The 21,676-nt window shown below is 42.2% G+C and overlaps 1 protein-coding gene across 1 annotated transcript in view; it reads left to right on the forward strand.

The window, feature by feature from the left end:
• The window catches only part of ep300a (E1A binding protein p300 a), a 52,792-nt gene that overhangs the window by 2,206 nt on the left and 28,910 nt on the right, over positions 1-21,676 (forward strand). The window contains 5 exon segments of the mRNA XM_034194604.1: positions 10,274-10,983; positions 13,260-13,439; positions 13,550-13,880; positions 14,825-14,944; positions 15,573-15,812. Coding sequence (XP_034050495.1) covers positions 10,274-10,983; positions 13,260-13,439; positions 13,550-13,880; positions 14,825-14,944; positions 15,573-15,812 — 1,581 coding nt within the window.

Raw genomic sequence — 21,676 nt, forward strand, 5'->3', positions numbered from 1 at the left:
ATTATTTTGCATGCCATGGCTCTAGTTAGCAGAGGTGGGATGAAGTCACCAACAAGTCATTCTCAAGTCATGAATTGGCAAATCTCAAGTCTTAATGACCACCAGTTGTTTGCAGACTGACTTGAGACTTGCCGATTCATGACTTGACAGTGACTTCGTCCCACCTCTGCTAGCTAGGGCCACATAATGACAGTAATCCAAGCATATTCTCATGGACCACATTAAGGCTCAGTACTCTCTCTTTGACTGACCTCTTCTTCCTTTCCTTTATTTTTGCACATTCACGTGAATGTCCTGTAATTATACAGCTCACATTAACTTCACTATTGAGTAATATTTTGATAATTTAATCATCAAACAGCCAGAAAGTGGTTAAAATGGTAGAAATACACACTGCATTCTCCTTAAGATCAAGATATTTAATTTATTAGTTTTTAAGACTGTTAGGTGAGAGATGAGTAAATTGTAATATTCATGATGCTAGAACCAGTCAAAGTTCAGTTTTTTATACTAATTATTTACCAATTAATCAGTTATCAAGTTGGTCAAATACTTTGTATTTATCTAATCATTTCATGAATATAGTGTTGGTTGGTTATATCCTTTAATTTACTGTTATGTACCAGTGTCACAAACAAATGGACATCACACAGCAATTACTGTAAAGGTGATGACTTAATGGTAGGGATGTCCAGATCTGATGAAGGCAAACTGGGCCCAATCAAGGCATTTTTGGAGTGATCGTTGTCTGATAAATCAGACCCAAGTCACCAAATAAGTACCTGTCCTTCTCTCTTATTTTGTTTCAAACGCGTAGTGTCGGTGAAGCGAACAGGCAGTCCATAGTGCTGCTGTTACACAATAGAGTCATAGTGCATCTTTTAAAAACACATTAACACTTTCCTTTAAACATGCCACAAGTCTGTCTTATTCACACAGATCATCAACAGTGCGCATCAGTTTCGCTCGGTAGCTCCAGTTTCCTCCCTCCATCAAAAACATGCACATAAGGAACTCCTCCTTTCACTGCTTTTGACCAAGGTAGCGTCTCTACATGTAGAGTTGGTCCCCGACACGGGGCTGTGGCTGCCCATTGCTCTTAGTGGTTGGATTTGATGTAACTGTAATTAGGATGGGTTAAATCCTGATGTCAAATTTTGTGTACAATGACGTGAAAAGGCTCTTCTTTTTTGTCCCTTTCATAAGCATTGTGCTGTCAGTCAGTGTTACCCTATTTATGCTACTGGAGCAGTCTGTGTTTTAAAAATGTATTTCACTCTCCTTCCCTGGAAATATGCAACAGGTCTGTTTCTGACAGATGCCACATGTGATATAACCTTCTTACGGTTCAGGCGGGTAGCATTTTCCACATAAATAGCCAAGTGTTTATTATTGTTGTGTCTGTTTTCCTCCTCCTAATAGGCGCACTTTTGAAGACATTTTTTGCACATAATATTGATATGCACTGCATTTATGTTTGATCCCAGTCAATAAATTGACAGACCGGTGTCGCAGACTGGACAATCCCCCTGCCTTCACTGTGTATGCGTCATTTCGGAGCATCAGCAGCGATTCACCAATTATTGCCTTGTTTCTGCTTAAAACTGAGCTCCAGTCATCTATCTTAGTGACCGATCTCTGAAGCTTGTGTACAGCAATAATTTCCACATAAATTCAGCATTATTTCATAATGAAAGATGGGGACCGATCAGAGTGCGACACCAGCGCATGTGAGATTAACTCTCTGAGTCTGACTCTCTACCAATCAAAAGGAATAATGTTATTGATAATGAAGGCAGGGGGACTGATCAGACTGCGACAGCGGGTTTGCATATGCGCATATTAGTATAGAGGATTGCTCAGACTAGGGAAGTGCTGAGGCCCTGCCACTGGTATGAGTTTCTTGCAGATAAATTTGTATTGCCATTTATAACGGCCGATAAAGGACTATGAAAAGAAACTGAGAGATGGAAGATCAACTAAAGGATGCAATGATTCATACTTCAACGTGGCTCGTGTCATTGGCACATTAAATTTTTAAAAGAATGCATCGAAAAGCTCCAAAACCTGATATTAAAGGATTATTAACCAACCGTGAGGTCTGTATGGGGAAATATCTGACCGACGTGTTGACAGTACGTACCGAGTGTTCGTGAGCTCCGTGCAAAAAACACATATCCCGTACAGACCGAGCAAACGAGGTTAATAATTTGTTTATTATATGGCTGTTTTATTCATATATACGAGGTCTCTTAGATAATAAACCGACCCTTTTATTTTTTTTTTTAACTATATGGATTTGAATGACATGCGATTACACCAATCATGCTTGAACCCTCGTGCGCATGCGTGAGTTTTTTCACGCGTGTCGGTGACGTCATTTCCCTGTGGGCAGGCCTTGAGTGAGATGTGGTCCCGCCCTCTCGGCTGAATTCCTTTGTTTCACACGCTGCTCGAGACGGCGCGCGTTGCTTTATCAAAATTTTTTCTGGACCTGTGAGGAATATCCGAGTGGACACTATTCGAGAAATTAAGATGGTTTTCTGTGAAAAGTTTAACGGCTGATGAGAGATTATGGGGTGTTTCTGTCGGTGTAAGGACTTCCCACGGAGCGGGACGTCCTGCAGCGCTTCCAGGCGCTGTCGTCGGCCTGTTTCGAGCTGAAAACATCCTAATTTAAGGCTTAATTCACACAGGACATCGTGAGAGAACAGAGAAGATTCAGAAGAGGCCGGCATGAGGAATTTATGCGGACATTCCACTGTTTAAGGACATTTTTTTAATGAAAGACGTACGCGCAAATTCGCTGAGTCGTTTCCGTGACGACTCGGCAAATCTGTGTGCGCCGCGACAGGAAAAACACCTCCGTGTTGAAAACCATTTGTAGAATTCAGGCGGCTTTTAATGGCTTTCAACAAGTGAGTAACTGAGAAATTGTTTAACAGCTTGGGCATGTTCCAACTTGCCCGTTAAGATTTCCAACGGAGGTGTTTTTCCTGCCGCGACCCCCCGCGGTTGGGTCCAGCCCGACATGCGACTCTGCCCGCACGTTCTTTCATTACAAAATGACCGTTAACAATGGAATGTCCGAATAAACTCCTCATGCCGACTTCTTCTGAAAGTTCTCTGTTCTCTGACGACTTACTGGGTCAACAGAGCCTGAAATGTGGAAGTTTTCAACTTGAAACGGCGAGACGCTGCCGCCTCGAAGCGCAGATCGCCGTCAGGCGCCATGGACCGTCCTTAAAGCGACACTACCAGACCAAAATCTCTCATCAGCCGTTAAAATTTTTACCGAAAACCAGCTGAATTTATTGAATGGTGTCCACTCAGTTGTGCCTTACAGTTTTGAAAACATTTTTATCAAACAAAGCAACAGTCTCTGAGCCATTCCTAAACAATGAAAAAAATCGACGAGTGGGTGGACGACTCCTCACTCAAAGACTGCCCACAGGCGAATGACGTAACCGACAGGCGTGAAAAAACTCTCGCATGCCCACGAGGGTTCAAGCATGTCTGATGTAATCACACGTGATTCAAATCCATATGGTTTTTGAAAAAAATAATAAGGTCGGATACTTTTCTAATAGACCTCGTATATATATATATATATATATATATATATATATATATACCGTATTTTCCGGACTATAAGTCGCACCAGCCACTTTATCCATTGTAAAGAAAAATAAACCATAAATAAGTCGCACTGGACTATATGTTGCATGGACATACAGGTGTGTTAACATGAAAAGTTCAGATGATAATATTGTGACGGCTACCGTTTTCGGATGCATATTTCATCAGTCACAACTTGTAATCTGCAGAGTATGATTTTCTTTTTGGTGGCATTTTTTAGGGCCTTCCCCGTTGTCTTATTAAGTTATCAGTAATGTTGAAATTTTTATTTGTCTATGGTAGTCAGAAGTCGCAGGAACAGTCACACAATTCTTGAGCGCCCTCTCGTGAGCTGCATTTTACCTACGGATATGTTTGTATTTTGCGGACCACACTGCGAGTTGAACCATAACCCGTACCATCACTGAACGGTTCTTTTCTAACATATTACCCACTGTGGACCATAGTACACACCAGGTGTCAGCTGCCGATGTTCGTGCAGCACCTTCCTGCACAGCTCATGACCTCCCCGTGGTGTTGATGCCAGCTCCTTCCAAGTGCAGACGTTAATCCTCCGCCGTCGCTCACCCAGTGCTCCCACGCAGCTGTCAGCGTCAACTTAAACACTCTGCTCACACTGATATCCAAGGGTTGAAGCTGTTTTGTTAGCCCTGCCGGAATAATAGCAAGCACTGTGTCGTCTGCTTCACACGCTGTTTCACAATCATTGTCTGGGTGAGGTGAAGAATACGCGCCCAATTTTCTGTTCTCTGATTGGTTATCGTGACCACGGTGACCTGTTGGGCGGCCACCATACTACAGTGCCCATTATGCATTGCATTTCCGTTTCCGGTGGCCATTTTAAAACATAGAGCGACTCTCACGTAAAATTGTTTTATTACGGTAAATTAATTGAGAATCTACTGGTATATTTTTCATTTATAAGTCGTTCTGGAGTATAGGTTGCACCCCCGGCCAAAACATGTAAAAAAAAGTGCGACTTATAGTCCGAAAAATACAGTGTGTGTGTGTGTGTGTGTGTGTGTGTGTGTATATACGAGGTCTGTCAATAAAGTATAGGTCCTTTTTATTTTTTTCAAAAACCATATGGATTTCATTCATATGTTTTTACATCAGACATACTTGAACCCTTGTGCGCATGCGTGAGTTTTTCCACGCCTGTCGGTGACGTCATTCGCCTGTGATCACTCCTTGTGGGAGGAGTCGTCCAGCCCCTCGTCGGAATTCCTTTGTCTAAGAAGTTGCTGAGAGACTGGCGCTTTGTTTGATCAAAATTTTTTCTAAACCTGTGAGACACATTGAAGTGGACACGGTTCGAAAAATTAAGATGGTTTTCGGTGAAAATTTTAACGGCTGATGAGAGATTTTGAGGTGATTCTGTCACTTTAAGGACTTCCCACGGAGCGGGACGTCATGCAGCGCTCCCAGGCGCCGTCGTCAGCCTGTTTCAAGCTGAAAACCTCCACATTTCAGGCTCTATTGATCCAGCACGTCGTGAGACAACAGAGAAGTTTCAGAAGAAGTCGGTTTCAGCATTTTATCTGGATATTCCACTGTTAAAGGAGATTTTTTTAATGAAAGATCCGAGAAATTGTGCATGAGCTGGACATGCCCCAACATGTCCTGTGAGGCTTCATCACGGCGTTGCTTTGCGTCTGCTCCTCTTTCCATGACAAAAACTCCTGTAACAGTGGAATGTGCCATTCATTTCTAAACTGGACGCTGTGTTGATCTGGGACGTCGTCTGACTAGCACAGAAATTGCGGAAGACGTGGACATCAGCACTTTTTCTGCACATTGAGACAGCCTGTCGATCGGCGCTCGGAGTGCACCGCGCTCTCAGACGCTGTGGGCGGTCTTTAAACCGGCTGGAGCACTCCTTAATCTGTGTAATCCCCATAAAATCGTCGCTGAAAGCCATATGAATTTTCCGAATGGTGTCCACCTGGAGGTCTCTCACAGTTTCTGGAAAGATTTGATGCAGCAAAGCTCCAAATCGTTCAGACATTTATTCACAAAAAAAATCCGACGAGAGGGTTGGACCACTGCTCACACAAAGCCTGCTCACAGGGGAATGACGCAACCGACAGGTGTGAAAAAACTCACGCATGCGCACGAAGGTTCAAGCTTGGCTGATGCAATCACACGTGATTCAAATCCATATGGTTTTTGCAAAAAGTAAAAAGGTCAGATACTTTTCTAACAGACCTCGTTTGTGTGTGTGTGTGTGTGTGTGTGTATATATATATATATATATATATATATATATATATATATATATATATATATATATATATATATATATATATATATATATATATATATATATATATATATATATATATGCAAACTTACAGTATTGCTCGAATATGAAAGCTGCTGATTGTTTTGGGCTTGTAGTCAGACCTGTTCACCTCCATGAAGAAATTGCTAACAGATGGTCCCGTCATTAGCTAGTAAGGTTTCAATTTGTGTTTTTTTTTTTTTTTCTCTGAGATGCTGTTTAGATATTTATCAAATATGTTTATGTCCGACTTGGATTTTGTAATCGTGGTTTTTGCTTCCTGTTTAGTAAAGAAAATACATGTTGTGGACTGATTGTCATGGTAACCGATCCGGATATGGGAAAATATCCGACCGGTAATCAACCAATAAGACCATGCATAGCGTCACAGCCATATAATAACTTACCTTATTATTCTAAAAATATTAACCTAAAAGTATACTGAGCCATGCACTGTCCCTGTTCAGTCCACCTTACGGCCATCAGCAGCACGATATGACACCACTAAATAAGCCCTTTCAGCTTCTCCCTTTTTTCACCCGGGGTCACTGCAGCAGTTCAGAGATGGATCTGCATGTTGATTTGGTACAAGTTCTATTCTGATTGCCCTTCCTGATGCAACTCCATATTACATGGAGCACGGCCACAGGTGGTCTTTGAACCAGGAGCTTTCTGCTCTTGAAAACAGCTATGCTAATCGCTTGGGCAGGACAAGACACCTCCACCCTAAAGCAAAAGTTGGCGTTTAATATGAATGTGTATAAGATTTAATAGAAGGGATGTTTGTCGAATAGCGAGTCTACTTACGATGATTTGGAATATTTCCAGAGTGATGCTTTCTGAGATGGTGCCATTTGCCCAAAGTCAAACTTTTTTCAATCTCTATTACTCTGAAATGTTCTAGTTTTACTACTACAACTCTGCACTAAGTGGAATTGATGAGTCATATAGAAAAATCTGTTTACCTAATTAAAAAATATTAAGGAGCAGTTTGGTGTGAGGCCCCTGCCCTCTTATTGTTTTGCAAACCTTTTAAACCTGTGTGTTTTTTCAGATGCGGTTTAGATATTTATGGAGTATGTTTATGTCCGACTTGGATTTTCTAATCATGTTTTTTGCTTCCTGGTTAGTAAAGAAAATATGTGTTGTGGACCGATTGTCATGGTAACCGATCCGGATATGGGAAAATATCCGACCGGTCAGAGCGCACGTAGCGTCACAGCCTAATCTATCTAATCTACTTGCAGTGTGTCTGTGTCTAATAACTAGGAAAATACAAGTATCCAATTGGAGCTCTGTATTGATAGATACTCAAATAAAAAACAACAACAAAAAAAACCTGATTAGGACAGCCTTACTTAATGGTCTAGTTTTACCAGTAGTCAAAATGCAAGATTGTGTGTTTCTTTATATGAAATTGAGACTGGAAAGCTCCTTTTTTCTTCTTCTTCTTTTTCTTCTTGAGAAAATATGATTTGAAATTGTCTGGTTGTATCCATTTCCATTTTTCAAATATTAATTACTCAGTCTGTTTAATTTTTCTTTTGGCCTCCTTCAGTGCTTTAGTAGTTTGTGCTGGTCAGCTATTTACAGAAATAAGCCATGATTGGGGAAAATATTATCAACTAAATTGATTGATTATGCCATCTACCAAGTGTTCTCTGGTTTAATTGAAGTTCCTCAATGCAAGTTTTTTTTCTCTACATTTCTGTTTCTGCTAGAAAAGTGTCCATTGAAATTATTTTTTATTTTATTTTTTTTATTTTATTTTTTATTTTTTTTGCTTTGGCTGGTCAAAAATTTGAGGATGTGAAGGAATCTGTGAAACATAAAGACATCATTTTAAACTTACAGACCAAAACGTTAATTCAGTATAAGCAATGGATTAAATGGCAGTGAAAATAATGATTTAAGATCTACTTCGTGTTTAAAAGATGTGGTTTATGATAGGAAAGAAACCTGAATGAAAATATTTTGCAAGATTGGCAGCTGTTTGGTCAAGAATGGTCTTGATGTAACAGTAAAATGGCTTATTTCTTAAACTTACATGGGGCTCTCCTCAGAAATTTAGAACATGGTGGTGGTAGAGGTGAGGTGTGGGGAGTCCAGAGGAACCCATTTCCTGCAACAACAGCGTTACATCTTATCTAAAATTACAAACTAAGGCCTTGTCCCCACGGAAAGGGATATAGTCTTTGTCATTTTCAAAACTTGTTTCGTAACCACTGCACCATTTCAAGAAATATCTGCGTCCATGTGAATCCATTGAAAACATTATAGTATATATGCCAGGCCTGTATGTGGCACTGTAATGATTCCACCAAAAAACAAAGATGACAACATGGAGCATGTGCTTATGCATTATGAAATAAATGCAGTCAGATCTTTGGACCAAAAAATGACTTATATTTACACATAAGATCCTTCTGAATGTAGTAAAGTAAATCTGCAAGCCCAGATCTGTCATTCAATGGATAAATCTTCGTTTAAATATGACAAATTTACAGCTAAAATTTAGCCCTTCGCAAAACTGTCATCACATCCGGGACGCTACCGAGACGTCACAGAGAAGACCCTATCCCAGCATGCATTGCGCGTGCTAACTGTAATTTGTGGATTTACGTCAGTTTGCATCTGCACCTTTTTCTTGTCTTATACGGAAGGATTTACTTTTTTAAAACTTCATATTGTCTTGCGGCATGTTTGGTGAGTACACATTTCTTTTACTTGTGCTTGAATATTATTTTGGGGGACTTTTTCATATGCCCGTTTGATTGAGTGGTGTCGCATTGAAAATCTGTCTTTCACCTCCGGTGTTACCGTCGCGGGGTACGGAGGCGGGACCCGCAAAGAATCCAAGTCATTAAAAAGATATAAACCTCTCTCAGCGGCCATGGAGCTCTGCGGCTCCGATTACCAAGATGTGCTGTGCTGCGGATTTTGCCGCAAGAAGTCTTTCCTTGCGTGCAACAGGTGTCACCGGCCGCTTCGCATTAAAACAGCGAGCGTAGTATCTGGACTTGTGCCAAGTTGGCTGCACCTCCATTCAGTACACAGAGAGGTGGTGCCGGCTGCACAACAGACACGGGGGCGGTGTGAGTGGCCCGCTGCAGCGTTTACCGAGCCTGCAGACTCGGTAAGCGCATCGGAGGCAGAGAGTGAGGGTTTGGGGAAGAACGTCGCCCGCTGTCGATGTCACCGCTGACCTGAGCATGCAGAGCTGTATCTCACATTCATTGCTGCTTACTTTTGGATGTTGAAACCAGGATGTGTATAACAGTAACATTACTAACAGATAAAATCAATTTCAATGCGGGATCGGACTGAAGGCGCGAGTGCGCCGTCTTCTGCCGGACGTCACTGCAATGTCCCGGATGTACAAATAGTTTTCGCTGAGGGCCAAATTTTAGCTGCAAATTTGTCATTTTTAAACGAAGACTTCTCCGCTGAATTACAAATTTGGGCTTGCAGATTTACTTTACTGCATTCATAAGGGTCTTATAAATACATATCAGCTATTTCTTTCTGAGATCTGACCACATTTATTTCAATGCAGGTCTACTTTAACCAGTGTAAGGAGCTACTCAGTGTAGCATCATAGCAGCAGAAGCTAGAACTTTACAAAGTCTTTTAATCTGATCTTTTGTGTTCTTTTAGCCAGATTGATCATCATAGCCTGCCAAAAACTGTTATCCACATACTCTGTTTTAGAAGACTACGTGTGGAAATGCTTTAATTCCTTATCTTGGAAATTGCTTGTGAATAAATGCAAGGTGGAGGTGTTTTTAAAGAAATCCCTCTGTGTTTGTCTGATCCGAGTGCTTTTCTTGATATTTTGCAAGAAAAAAAATGGCACGATGGCACTGAGATTGTAGCTTGATGGTATAAGAAGTGTGTGTGTTGGATGCAGATTTTCATCCTTAGGGTACCTGCCTGCCTCCACTTTGTGGCATTCTGTGAAATGATCTATCCATTACGTCTTCTGTGTGCATCTGTCACTGCAGAATGACTTTTCATCAGGATTCAATATGATAGCTGGTCATTTTATGTTGCTTCAAATACAAGTGAATTATTCTGTATCTCACTTGCTGCTTTATGTTCAGATATGCGTTGTTGTTGTTTTTTTTGTCATTTTGGAGTATTTAATTTTTGAATGGTCAAATATTAGGCTTACCTGTCAAAATAGCTTTTTTCAGTTTCCAGTGCCATGCAAACAGTTGCATTTTCAGTCAGTCATTCTGAAAAAAATAAGGATTATACCAGATTAACATGGCTGTGCCCTTCTTTGTCCTTCTTTCACCCTTTTATACTCTGCCTCCCTCCCTTCCCACCATTTCTTCTCCATTTCAGATTTTGGCTCACTATTTGACCTTGAACATGACCTCCCAGATGAGCTCATCAGCTCTAATGAACAAGGTCTGGTCAATGGCGGTGACCTCAACCAGTTGCACACCACTCTGGGAGGAGGACCTGCTGGCCTTGGGCCTGGAGGAGGCAGTGGAGGGACAGGAGCAATGGGTCTTGGGCTTGGCCCAGGAGGGGGTCCTGGAGGTGTTGGTGGTGGCCAGGATGCGGTGGCCAAGCACAAACAACTGTCTGAGCTCTTGCGATCAGGGGCACCACAGAGCTCTGGTCAGCAGGGACATCAAGGAGCTATGGGTAGCCCGGGAGGCCTCAGTGGTATGGGGTCACACTTGGGGAACATGAAGGCATCTCCTGGCCAGGGAGCGCAGCAGATGATGGGCCAGGGGCAGCAGCAGCCGCAGCACCTCTCCCCTCAGCAGCAGGCCAATATGATGCAGCAACAGCAGAATGCTGCAGCTGGAATAATAGGTGGCATGAACAGAGCCATGATGGGGGTGCAGCAGAAAGGTAGTAATGGACAGCAGCAGCCGGGTATTATGGGGGGCCAGGTGATGAATGGCTCTCCCAGAATGGGCTTTGGCAATCAGGGGATGGGAAGCAACAGCAACTTGTTGGCTGACACACTACAGCAGCAGCAACAGGGACCTGGAGGCCAAGTTGGAATGAGATGTCAGCAACCTGGAACAATGAACAAGGTAAGCAGTCTTCCAGTTCCTTTTAGTGCAATTTAGAGTTGCAACTATTGATTATTTTTAGTCATGATTTTATTGACTTATTATTAATAATTTCTTAAAAGCCTGGTTTACTGAGAGGAATTGTAGTAATGTATTCTTACCGTATCCGCGCGTCAGAATGCCCTGGGTGTTCTGTGCAGTTTTTCTCTCCTCGAAATGAATAAAATGTGTATAGGAACGTCTCCCTAGTATCAAAAATCAACTATTCTGATTGTCAGTCATCAAGCAAAAATGTCTGATTATCTAAATCTTCTGCTTCTTTGATGAGAGGCACATTTTGATTTGCTGTCAATTTCCAGCAGTTTTTCTGTTAACACATATGCAGCAGGATTTCATGTTCTTGGTTATTCAGAAACTCAGTAGTGCTTTGGGTCTGTGTGTCTTTGTTCCCCCTTCTTCTCCTTCTTTTAAATAACCATGTGCAGTGTAGGGGTGTGCAATATGGACGAAACCTAGTATAATGCCTTATTTTCCTATCTGTGTTTGAGATTATGTTTTAAGCCATAACCCCAATATAACTGCATTGAATCATTTAAGTAAGGATTAAACAGCGAGAAGCCGTGCATTATATGGTTTGAATGCACGACGCAGAGTCTGAAACACCACAAAGCGGAGTGGTGTTACTCTGCGAATACCATGGTCCCACACAGTGAGCTAATACACAAATATTTAAGTTAACAGAACTTGATAAAAATGTGTGAGTATTTGGAACTATTTTATGTTTTGTCTCCGATGCGCTTACCTTGTCTGCGGGCTCGCGCCGCAGCGGGCCACTCACACCGCCCCCCTCTCTGCTGTATGGAACTGTGGCAAACTCTGGCAAACAGGTCCAGAAACTATGCTCGCTGTTTTGATGCGGAGTGCTCGGCAGCCCGCAAGGATAGAACCATTCCCTTCTTCTTTCCCGTCTTCAGTCTTGTCCAATTCGTCCAATGTTAAATCTTTACGTCGTTGCTTTTGCTGTTCTTCTCGTTTGCTCTCCTCTTTCCATTCCTCAAACATTTTATTTTGGCCAAAAATATTAAAATTCACTTGGAAATCCATGTTTTATCGCGTTTGTCATTCACCTGTCAAAACACAGCTGATCTGCGCCAACTGATTTGTGCATTGCTGTGGTGACAACCAGAACGGAGTGATTATAACAGTGACTTAACTCGCCAAACTACGTGTGCGTATACACGAAAATAATGCACGCCAGTTAGACATGGAATTCTCACTGACCATGGTATAAAAAATAATAATTGCATTCTTATTTTCATTTGTTGGCATCTTTGGATGTGGTTGGCTCCTTTTATATTGTCATTGTTGGGTTTCTGCAAAGCCATGATGTGTAGATTTTAAACCGGGTTTAAAGCAGCCAGATGCCGGCTCACTAGGATTAACATTTTTTATAAAGGACATGGTTTAGTCAAGAAACAAGAGAATGCTCTTGCCTAACATAAGATTCTGCTTGGCTCATGCAAGTAAACTAATGCAAAATTTCAAGACCTTCTCAATTATGCTGCATTCTCAACCCTGTGTAAGTGTTTTCAGCTTCTCAACATAAAGTTTTGTGGCCTGAAGGCACCCCCCCCCCCCCCCCCCCCCCCCCCCCAAATGACAATGCTGTTGTGCCATTTTTTAGAGAAGGTAGCTGAGTGGATAAGGAGCTGATCTGCCAGTATGTATAGATGGATTCGTCCCGTCTGTCCTTGGATAAGACATTTAATCTGCATTGTTTCAGTCCACCCAGTAAATGGGTACTGGCCTCATGTGATGTTGTTGAGGGAGCTGTACTCAGTGCTCTCTGTGAAGGTGTGACTATGATGTACAGCTGGAGCGCACTTCCAGCCCTCTTGCATATGTGAGTGAGTGATTAGTTATTAAATGGGTTCTGTTTTGGTTTGTGCAAGGCAGGACGTTCGAAGGCCCAGATAGGATAAGGATACCATTCTGATGAGGCTGTCTGAACCAGAAAGAGACACAGAGCGAACAGACCAGCGAGTAAGAGGGAAAGAGCAAGAATGTTCATTTGAAACAGTTTACCCCAGTTAATACACTGTAATGTGTCCCACACCATCCTTTTGTCTGTCTGTACCCTGATGGAAGTTGAACAGCTCTGATGTTACCCATAACTAGGAATTTTTTGTTTTTCCTTCTGGTTTACTTGCACAATGTGCCCTGTGTGAGTGTTTTGGTTATATAATCACTTCCTCATTTTCCCTAATCTTGCTGTCTTTTTCCTTTTTCATTTCTAGATGGGGATGATGGGCAGCCCAGGTGGCCCATTTGGAGGTCCGTATGCAGGACAAGGGAATCAAGGTCTGGGAGGGGCAGGGCTGGGCCCTCAGCTCCAGAGCAAAGGACCCATGACCAACAGCCTTGCCCAGTTTAATGTGGACAAAAAGAACCAGGCCATTCAAGGAATGACAAGCATGGTATGAAATAAATAACATGTACCATACTGCAGTTTATGCCAATATCAGATTTTGTAGTTGAGTCTCATTCATTTCATTTTTTGGGGATTCTCTCTGACTTCTCTTACCAGGCTTCCCAGCAGTCACAGACAGGTGTGAGCGCTCCCTCTGGTGCGCCTGTTGGAGGGGCTGCGGGAATGGTGCCCACAGCCCAGGGAGGACTGGTTGGTCCTGGCAGTCAGGTCTCTACAACATCAACAGCAGCTGGAGGGCCACCTACAGCTGATCCTGAAAAGCGCAAGCTGATCCAGCAGCAGTTGGTACTCCTGCTTCATGCACACAAATGCCAGCGGCGGGAGCAAGCTAACGGTGAAGTCCGACAGTGCAACCTGCCCCATTGCCGGACCATGAAGAATGTCCTCAATCACATGACTCACTGTCAGTTGGGCAAGTCCTGTCAGGGTGAGTACATGGCAAGACTGAGAAATATATGGAACTGGTCTGTAGGGGGAGAGCCAGATGCATGGCTCAGTCCTTATATGCTGTAAAATAGTAAGTCCCTTCAACTGCTCCCTTGTTTTCCCTCGGGGTTGCCACAGTAGAGCCAAGGTGGCTCTGCATGTTGATTTGGCATAAGTTTTGCGCCGGATGGCCTTCCTGGCGCAACTCAGTGGATAGCATTATTGCTTTACATAGAATTTTGATGCATTTTTGAGGATTCCTTTTCTGGTCTTTTATTTGCTATCGCTCTGAAGTGAACCTGTTCTGAACACAGTTGCAGTACACTACAACACTGTTGAAGTTAACTAAAATCCAGAAAAAATTGGAAATGTTGTGTCCATCCCCTGACATGTCAAAAAAAAAAAAAAAAAAAAAATCTGGCTGTAAAATCTTGCCATGTGGTATGCATGTTTTGGAGGACTCTGCACAGAGTTGTGATTGACACGTCAGTCCTTAGAGAGAGGATGTTTTTTATTTTAAAATATTATTCAAATATTGGACACCTGGTTTTCATTTAGGACCATCTGCAAAACTTTGGCAGTTCCTTTGTAATGAAATTGCAGTGACGGCAAAATATGGCCATAATTTAGCTTACCATTTAAAGATTGCCCCGATTGTAATTCTGTTACAGTACAATTACCCATTTATGGGTTTTCATTGGTCTTTAAGTTTTTTTAAAAAATGGAAAGTTATATATGTCCCCTCCCCCTTTTGTTCTGATCTGAAAAATGACTTGATGCGTAATTTAAAAAAAAAAGAAAAAAAAAAAGGTGATCTAAACCATGGATTGAGTGAGCCATTGCACCCTTACTAATATATGATTTCAAAGGATGGTCTTGTGAGTATCAGAAATAATTTGGGTCTTTTTGTTCTTACTTTTGCTGTTTGGTATTTTTCATCTTTAGTGGCGCACTGTGCATCATCGAGACAGATCATCTCCCACTGGAAGAACTGCACGCGACATGACTGTCCTGTATGTCTGCCGCTGAAGAATGCTGGGGACAAGAGGAACCCGCAGTGTGAGTGTCTGTATCTGACCAAACAGACCTTAAACTGTGTAGTACACCTGTATGTATCAGAACCCAAAATTTAATAGGCGAACATGCAGTAGTTCTTACGGAGTCACGTGCAGACCACCTCAGTGATGGACTGACCCCATTATTCCTATGCGTGACCTGCTAATCACAGAAATATTGTTTTTCCTCTCCATACACTCTTTCATTGAGAACCATTTATCCAGTTTTACGCTGTTCACAGCTAATAATATTATGTTTGCTTTTTAACGTGTCTTTGATTGCATCCATAATGCACCAAACACAAATCAATCCAGTGATATATTTTTGCTTGTGATCATAATCAACATTTTTTTAATTAAACTTTGTCCTCATTGGTTGTGTTCTGACATAACCACATTAATGTAAATTTGATGCATTCAATGTGTTAAAGGAGTTTAAATTGTATAAAGTTCAATGGATTCCCCCACATTGAGTCCCATCAGTCACATGAATTCAAATGTTTGCATAACATGTTTTTCTTCATATTAAACATCATTTTTAAATTTTTTATTTATTTATTTTGTTGGCAGACATTTGGAAAATGTTTTTTGGAATGGTCCATTTAACACTATACTCCCATTCTTTCATGTCCCCACAGCTCTGATGGTTGGAGCTGCTGCTGGTCTTGGCAGTTCTTTAGGGGCAGTTCCTGGTGGCCAGACGAGTACTCCCAGTCTCAACCCACCAAGTCAGATTGACCCCAGTTCCATAGAAAGGGCCTATGCAGCTCTGGGTCTTACCTACCAGGGTAACCAGATCCAGGGTCAAACTGCTCAGCCCAGCATGCCCAGCCAGAGCCTTCAAGGTCAACCTGGCATGAGGCCCTTGAACCCAATGGGTGAGTTAGGTTGAATCTTCCCACTGTCATCCAAAAAAAGGATTGAATGGACACATTGCATGTTCATGCAGCTGCTCTTCTTGCTAAGTCTTCCAGTTTTTGAGAACTGTCTACTCCAAACAGATTTACCTTACAGTATCACATGCTTTGTATTTCTTAATGATTAATATAAATGAAGTCCAAGACATACAACCCCTGGCAAAAATTATGGAATCACCGGCCTCAGAGGATGTTCATTCAGTTGTTTAATTTTGTAGAAAAAAAGCAGATCACAGACATGACACAAAACTAAAGTCATTTCAAATGGCAACTTTCTGGCTTTAAGAAACACTATAAGAAACCAAGAAAAACTAGGACTGCAAGCAGTCATATACGGGCCCTCGTTCCGCGCGACCGCCTACCCAGTCCAGTGGATGCCCTTGTGACCACATGTGGGCATGTGCGTGCAGGGGCAACCACTCATCACATAGTTAAAATTTTAAACAAATCACACAGTGCATCAAGGAGTTATGACATGTTGATTGTTCATCCACTAGGGGGCGCTCAGTGTACAAACAGAGGGGCTGGGTGTATTCAGGAGCCAACCGTCATCATACATGTGAAGTTTCACGTCAATCAGGCAAAACATGAAGGAGTTATCATGACTTGATGTTCCATGGCAAAGGGTCAAAATGGCGGCACCATAGCGGCCTTTCGATAACTTTTGGTCAGTATCATCTTTGGATGTTGTCAAAGAAATTTGAAGTGCATTGGACAAAATCCCTAGGAGGAGTTCGTTCAAATACAACATGTGGAAATCACGCCAAAATGAGAAGAAAATTCAAAATGGCCGACTTCCTGTTTGGAGTAGACTCATGGTGCAAGAGACTTTTTTTGTACGTCTATGCAAGTCACACATGTGTACCAATTTTCATCTCCCTACTCCAAAAAAAACCCTATGGGGACGTGTTTTTGAAAGATTAAAGGGGGCGCTATTGAGGCATTTTGCCCCGCCCATGGGCGAGGCCCCTATGAATTGTATGAGGTTGTCATGCTTGACCTGTGTATCAATTTTCATGATGATATGACAAAATTAAAGCCGTCAAAAGGAAGAACGTAATTTCATGGCGAAGGGGCGATATTTGGTACACCACCACACAGAAGCCGTTACTCGTAAGTTCACGGCGATCATCGCCTACGTTCAACAACTTGTTTTGCATGTTTTAGAAGTGGAAGGAAGTTCATGGGGTTAACTATGTGACTTCAGTACCTGTTTAAGTATAATGTTCCATGGCAAAGGGTCAAAATGGCGGCACCATAGCGGCCACACCCTTCAACATAGAGAAAAGCTTACGATAACTTTTGGTCAGTATCAACTTTGGATGTTGTCAAAGAAATTTGAAGTGCATTGGACAAAATCCCTAGGAGGAGTTCATTCAAATACAACGTGAGGAAATGATGGCAAAATGACAAGAAAATTCAAAATGGCCAACTTCCTGTTTAGAGTAGACCCATGGTGTAAGAGACTTTTTTGTACGTCTATGCAAGTCACACGTGTACCAATTTTCATCTCCCTACTCCAAAAAAAACCCTAAGGGGAGGGGTTTTGAAAGTTTCAAGGGGGCGCTATTGAGGCATTTTGCCCCGCCCATGGGCGACGCCCCTATGAATTGTAAGAGGTTGTCGTGCTCGACCTGTGTATTAATTTTCATGATGATGTGACAAAATTAAAGCCGTCAAAAGGAAGAACGTAATTTCATGGCGAATGGGCAATATTCGGCACGCCGCCACATGGACGCCGTTACGCGTAACTTCACGGCGTTCACTGCCTACGTTCACCAATTTGTTCTGCATGTGTTAGAAGTGGGATGAAGTTGATTGGGTTAAGCATGTGACATCAGGACCTCTTAAAGTAAAAATAGGACATTTCCCGCCACCACCGGGGGGTGCTATGGCGCAGGTGGGAACTTAAGATATGTAGACGTTCAGGGCGGAGCCCTCATCATGTTCAGCAAGTTTGAAGGATCTACGATGAAGTATGTGGGCGTGACAGCCGTTCGAAGTGAAATGGCGTGCTCCGAAAAGCTCGCCAAAGTTTGACGACCCCTAGCAGCCACGCCTTTTGACTTAATTAGAATCTTTTGATAACTTTTGATCATCATTGTGTTGTGATGATTTTGACCAAATTTGAAGACAATCGGATGAAATCCCTAGGACGAGTTCGTTCAAATGTAAGTAGTGGAAATGGCCAAAAGCGGCACAAGTTTGCTCAAAATCGAAACTTAAAATCAAAATGGCCAACTTCCTGTCGATATTTCACCATGACAGTAAGAGACTTTTTCGTGCGTCCTGGCATGGTAAATATGTGTACCGAATTTCGTGAGGCTACGACAAAAAAAGCCCAATGCGGAGGGGTTTTTGAAAATTTCTAGGGGGCGCTATTTCGCGAATTCGCTGCAACCATGTGCGACGCCCCCAAAATATCGAATTTCGGATCCGGCCGGATGACTTCGGAAAGTTTGGTGAGTTTTTGAGCACGGGAACAGGCCGAAATTTTAATTTCAAGAGTGAGAATAATAATAATAATAACTAGGACTGCAAGCAGTCATATACGGGCCCTCGTTCTGCGCGACTGCCTACCCAGGGCAGTGTGTTTTCTTGTGACCAGATGTGGGCATGTGCGTACAGGGGCAACCACTCATCCCACAGTTCAAATTTCAAGCAAATCACACAATGCATGAAGGAGTTATGACATGTTGATGGTTCATCCACTAGGGGTCCCTCAGTGTAGAAACAGAGGGGCCAGGTGTGTTGAGGGGCCAACCGTCATCATACATGTGAAGTTTCAAGTCAATCAGGCAAAGCATGAAGGAGTTATCATGACTTGATGTTCTATAGCGAAGGGTCAAAATGGCGGCACCACAGCGGCCACACCCTTCAACATAGAGAAAAGCTTTCGAAAACTTTTGGTTAGTATCATCTGTGGATGCTGTTAAATAAATTTGAAGTGCATTGGACAAAATCCCTGGGAGGAGTTCGTTCAAATACAACATGTGGAAATCACGCCAAAATGAGAAGAAAATTCAAAATGGCCGACTTCCTGTTTGGAGTAGACCCATGGTGCAAGAGACTTTTTTGTATGTCTATGCAAGTCACACGTGTACCAATTTTCATCTCCCCACTCCAAAAAAACCCCTATGGGGAGGGGGTTTTGAAAGTTTCAAGGGGGCGCTATTGCGGCATTTTGCCCCGCCCATGGGCGACGCCCCTATGAATTGTAAGAGGTTGTCGTGCTCGACCTGTGTATCAATTTTCATGATGATGTGACAGAATTAAAGCCGTCAAAAGGAAGAACGTAATTTCATGGTGAATGGTCAATATTCGGTACGCCGCCACACGGACGCCGCTACTCGTAACTTCACGGCGTTTATCGCCTATGTTCACCAATTTGTTCTGCATGTTTTAAAAGTGGAATGAAGTTGATTGGGTTAAGTATGTGACATCAGGACCTCTTAAAGTAAAAATAGGACATTTCCCGCCGCCACCGGGGGGCGCTATGGCGCAGGTGGGAACTAAAGATATGTAGACGTTCAGGGTGGAGCCCTCATGTTCAGCAAGTTTGAAGGATCTACGATAAAGTATGTGGGCGTGACAGCCGTTCGAAGTGAAATGGCGTGCTCCGAAAAGCTCTCCAAAGTTTGACAACCCCTAGCAGCCACACCTTTTGACTTAATTAGAATCTTTTGATAACTTTTGATCAGCATTGTGTTGTGATGATTTTGACCAAATTTGAAGTCGATTGGATGAAATCCCTAGGACGAGTTCATTCAAATGTAAGTAGTGGAAATGGCCAAAAATGGCAAAAATTTGCTCAAAATCGAAACTTAAAATCAAAATGGCCGACTTCCTGTCGATATTTCACCATGACAGTAAGAGACTTTTTCGTGCGTCCTGGCATGGTAAATATGTGTACCGAATTTCGTGAGGCTACGACAAAAAAAGCCCAATGCGGAGGGGTTTTTGAAAATTTCTAGGGGGCGCTATTTCGCGAATTCGCTGCAACCATGTGCGACGCCCCCAAAATATCGAATTTCGGATCCGGCCGGATGACTTCGGAAAGTTTGGTGAGTTTTTGAGCACGGGAACAGGCCGAAATTTTAATTTCAAGAGTGAGAATAATAATAATAATAATAAACAGCGCAATTACAATAGGGTCCTCGTAGGACGTTGCCTACTCGGGCCCTAATAATAATAATAATAAACAGCGCAATTACAATAGGGTCCTCATAGGACGTTGCCTACTCGGGCCCTAATAATAATAATAATAATAATAAACAGCGCAATTACAATAGGGTCCTCGTAGGACGTTGCCTACTCGGGCCCTAATAATAATAATAAACAGCGCAATTACAATAGGGTCCTCGTAGGACGTTGCCTACTCGGGCCCTAATAAACAATAATAATAATAAACAGCGCAATTACAATAGGGTCCTCGTAGGACGTTGCCTACTCAGGCCCTAAAAATTGTGGCAGTCAGTAACGGTTACTTTTTTAGACCAAGCAGAGGGAAAAAAATATGGAATCACGCAATTCTGAGGAAAAAATTATGGACTCATGAAAAACAAAAGAACGCTCCAACACATCACCAGTATTTTGTTGCACCACCTCTGGCTTTTATAACAGCTTGCAGTCTCTGAGGCATGGACTTAATGAGTGACAAACAGTACTCTTCATCAATCTGGCTCCAACTTTCTCTGATTGCTGTTGCCAGATCAGCTTTGCAGGTTGGAGCCTTGTCATGGACCATTTTCTTCAACTTCCACCAAAGATTTTCAATTGGATTAAGATCCGGACTATTTGCAGGCCTTGACATTGACCCTATGTGTCTTTTTGCAAGGAATGTTTTCACAGTTAGGGTTAGGGTTAGATGCATTATCATCTTGAGAAATTATTTCATCATCCCCAAACATCCTTTCAATTGATGGGATAAGAAAAGTGTCCAAAATATCAACATAAACTTGTGCATTTATTGATGATGTAATGACAGCCATCTCCCCAGTGCCTTTACCTGACATGCAGCCCATATCATCAATGACTGGACATTTACATGTTCTCTTCAGGCAGTCATCTTTATAAATCTCATTGGAACGGCACCAAACAAAGGTTCCAGCATCATCACCTTGCCCAATGCAGATTCGAGATTCATCACTGAATATGACTTTCATCCAGTCATCCACAGTCCACGATTGCTTTTCCTTAGCCCATTGTAACCTTGTTTTTTTTCTGTTTAGGTGTTAATGATGGCTTTCCTTTAGCTTTTCTGTATGTAAATCCCATTTCTTTTAAGCGGTTTCTTACAGTTCGGTCACAGACGTTGACTCCGGTTTCATCCCATTTGTTCCTCATTTGTTTTGTTGTGCATTTTCGATTTTTGAGACATTGCTCTAAGTTTTCTGTCTTGACGCTTTGATGTCTTCCTTGGTCTACCAGTATGTTTGCCTTTAACAACCTTCCCATGTTGTTTGTATTTGGTCCAGAGTTTAGACACAGCTGACTGTGAACAACCAACATCTTTTGCAACATTGCGTGATGATTTACCCTCTTTTAAGAGTTTGATAATCCTCTCCTTTGTTTCAATTGACATCTCTCGTGTTGGAGCCATGATTCATGTCAGTCCACTTGGTGCAACAGCTCTCCAAGGTGTGATCACTCCTTTTTAGATGCAGACTAACGAGCAGATCTGATTTGATGCAGGTGTTAGTTTTGGGGATGAAAATTTACAGGGTGATTCCATAATTTATTCCTCAGAATTGAGTCCATATTTTTTTCCCCTCTGCTTGGTCTAAAAAAGTAACTGTTACTGACTGCCACAATTTTTTTTTTTC

The sequence above is a fragment of the Thalassophryne amazonica genome, chromosome 18, assembly GCF_902500255.1.
Source record: "Thalassophryne amazonica chromosome 18, fThaAma1.1, whole genome shotgun sequence".
Taxonomy (NCBI): Eukaryota; Metazoa; Chordata; class Actinopteri; order Batrachoidiformes; family Batrachoididae; genus Thalassophryne; species Thalassophryne amazonica.